General features: G+C 47.8%; 1 protein-coding gene across 1 annotated transcript; it reads left to right on the top strand.

The window, feature by feature from the left end:
- Window positions 1-264: 264 nt before the first annotated feature.
- Window positions 265-424, top strand: Pmar_PMAR023829 (hypothetical protein; the record flags this gene model as incomplete). Its single annotated transcript, XM_002781871.1, has 1 exon — window positions 265-424. A coding segment is annotated over one exon (160 nt), but the record flags the coding sequence as incomplete, so codon positions are not given.
- Between the last annotated feature and the right edge of the window lie 613 nt (window positions 425-1,037).

The following is a 1,037-nucleotide window of genomic DNA, read 5'->3' on the forward strand; positions in this document are numbered from 1 at the left end:
GTGAGCATTTTGATATTTCAGTGAAATACACAGGGCCGCCGTCGATCGTAAGCATGAGAGGAGCTCCGGGAGAGTATGTTGGCACGGCGCCGTCTGCTGCACTCAAAGGAGCATTCGTGAGCCTAATTTTCAGTGCTAAGAAGGAGAACGATAAGCACGAAGATAAGTAAGCATGGTGTGAGCCCGATTGTGAGGGCGATCTGTTGGCTGCAATTTATATTTCTGCGGAACGGTCTTTTACTGTTCGAGTGGTTGCTGATGTAGGTATTTCACTGTTCGAGTCCCTGAGCATCCTAAGTCATGTGAGCATGCCCTGAAGCTGGGCCTCGAGCATCTGTATGAGGAGACCGAATCAGATGGAGTTTGGATATCTAATGCATTCAATCGTTTTACCCCAATTGAAGTGGAAACTCGATTGAAGGAGGTATGCCGATAGTATTCGGTGTCTCATCCGATTACACGTCGGTCTATTAGGTGGCTGAGGAGTCTGTCGCTAACAAGAGCTTTCGGCCGATTCGAGACCTTGTAAGCATGGATTCCTCTTCTAGTCATTTCCCCTTTTCGACTCTGTCATTTTCAGGGAGGAGGCGGCATTTATTCAGTAAGCTCGGGAGTTCACAGGGCTTAACGATCCAGAACTCTTCTTTATGCGCCTACATTGCAATCATATCTGCTGTATACACTAGTGCTCCTATCTACTTCAGGGAAAATCATGGTGGGATATAGCAATCGGCTCCAATCTCGTGAGTATAATGATATCGGAATGACATGCGGAATGCTCGGCTCTCCTCAGTCCCAAGCGTGCTTTGCCTTCGACGACTCCACTAGCTTGGCTTGGCGGTTGGAGCCCCTAAAATGTACGTTGGCTGTTAGTTCTCTGATTACTGATTCTCTATGCATCGCCATCTGGGATAGTGATCATGGAGTGGAATCGGGTTCATCTTCCTCTAGACATAACTGCTTTCTGTTAGTATTCCCCGGCCCTTTTGTGAACTTCCAGACGGGGGAGAGTGACACTGCACTACTCGTAGACTTTT

Source organism: Perkinsus marinus (genome assembly GCF_000006405.1).
Source record: "Perkinsus marinus ATCC 50983 genomic scaffold scf_1104296941218, whole genome shotgun sequence".
Classification (NCBI taxonomy): Eukaryota; Perkinsozoa; order Perkinsida; family Perkinsidae; genus Perkinsus; species Perkinsus marinus.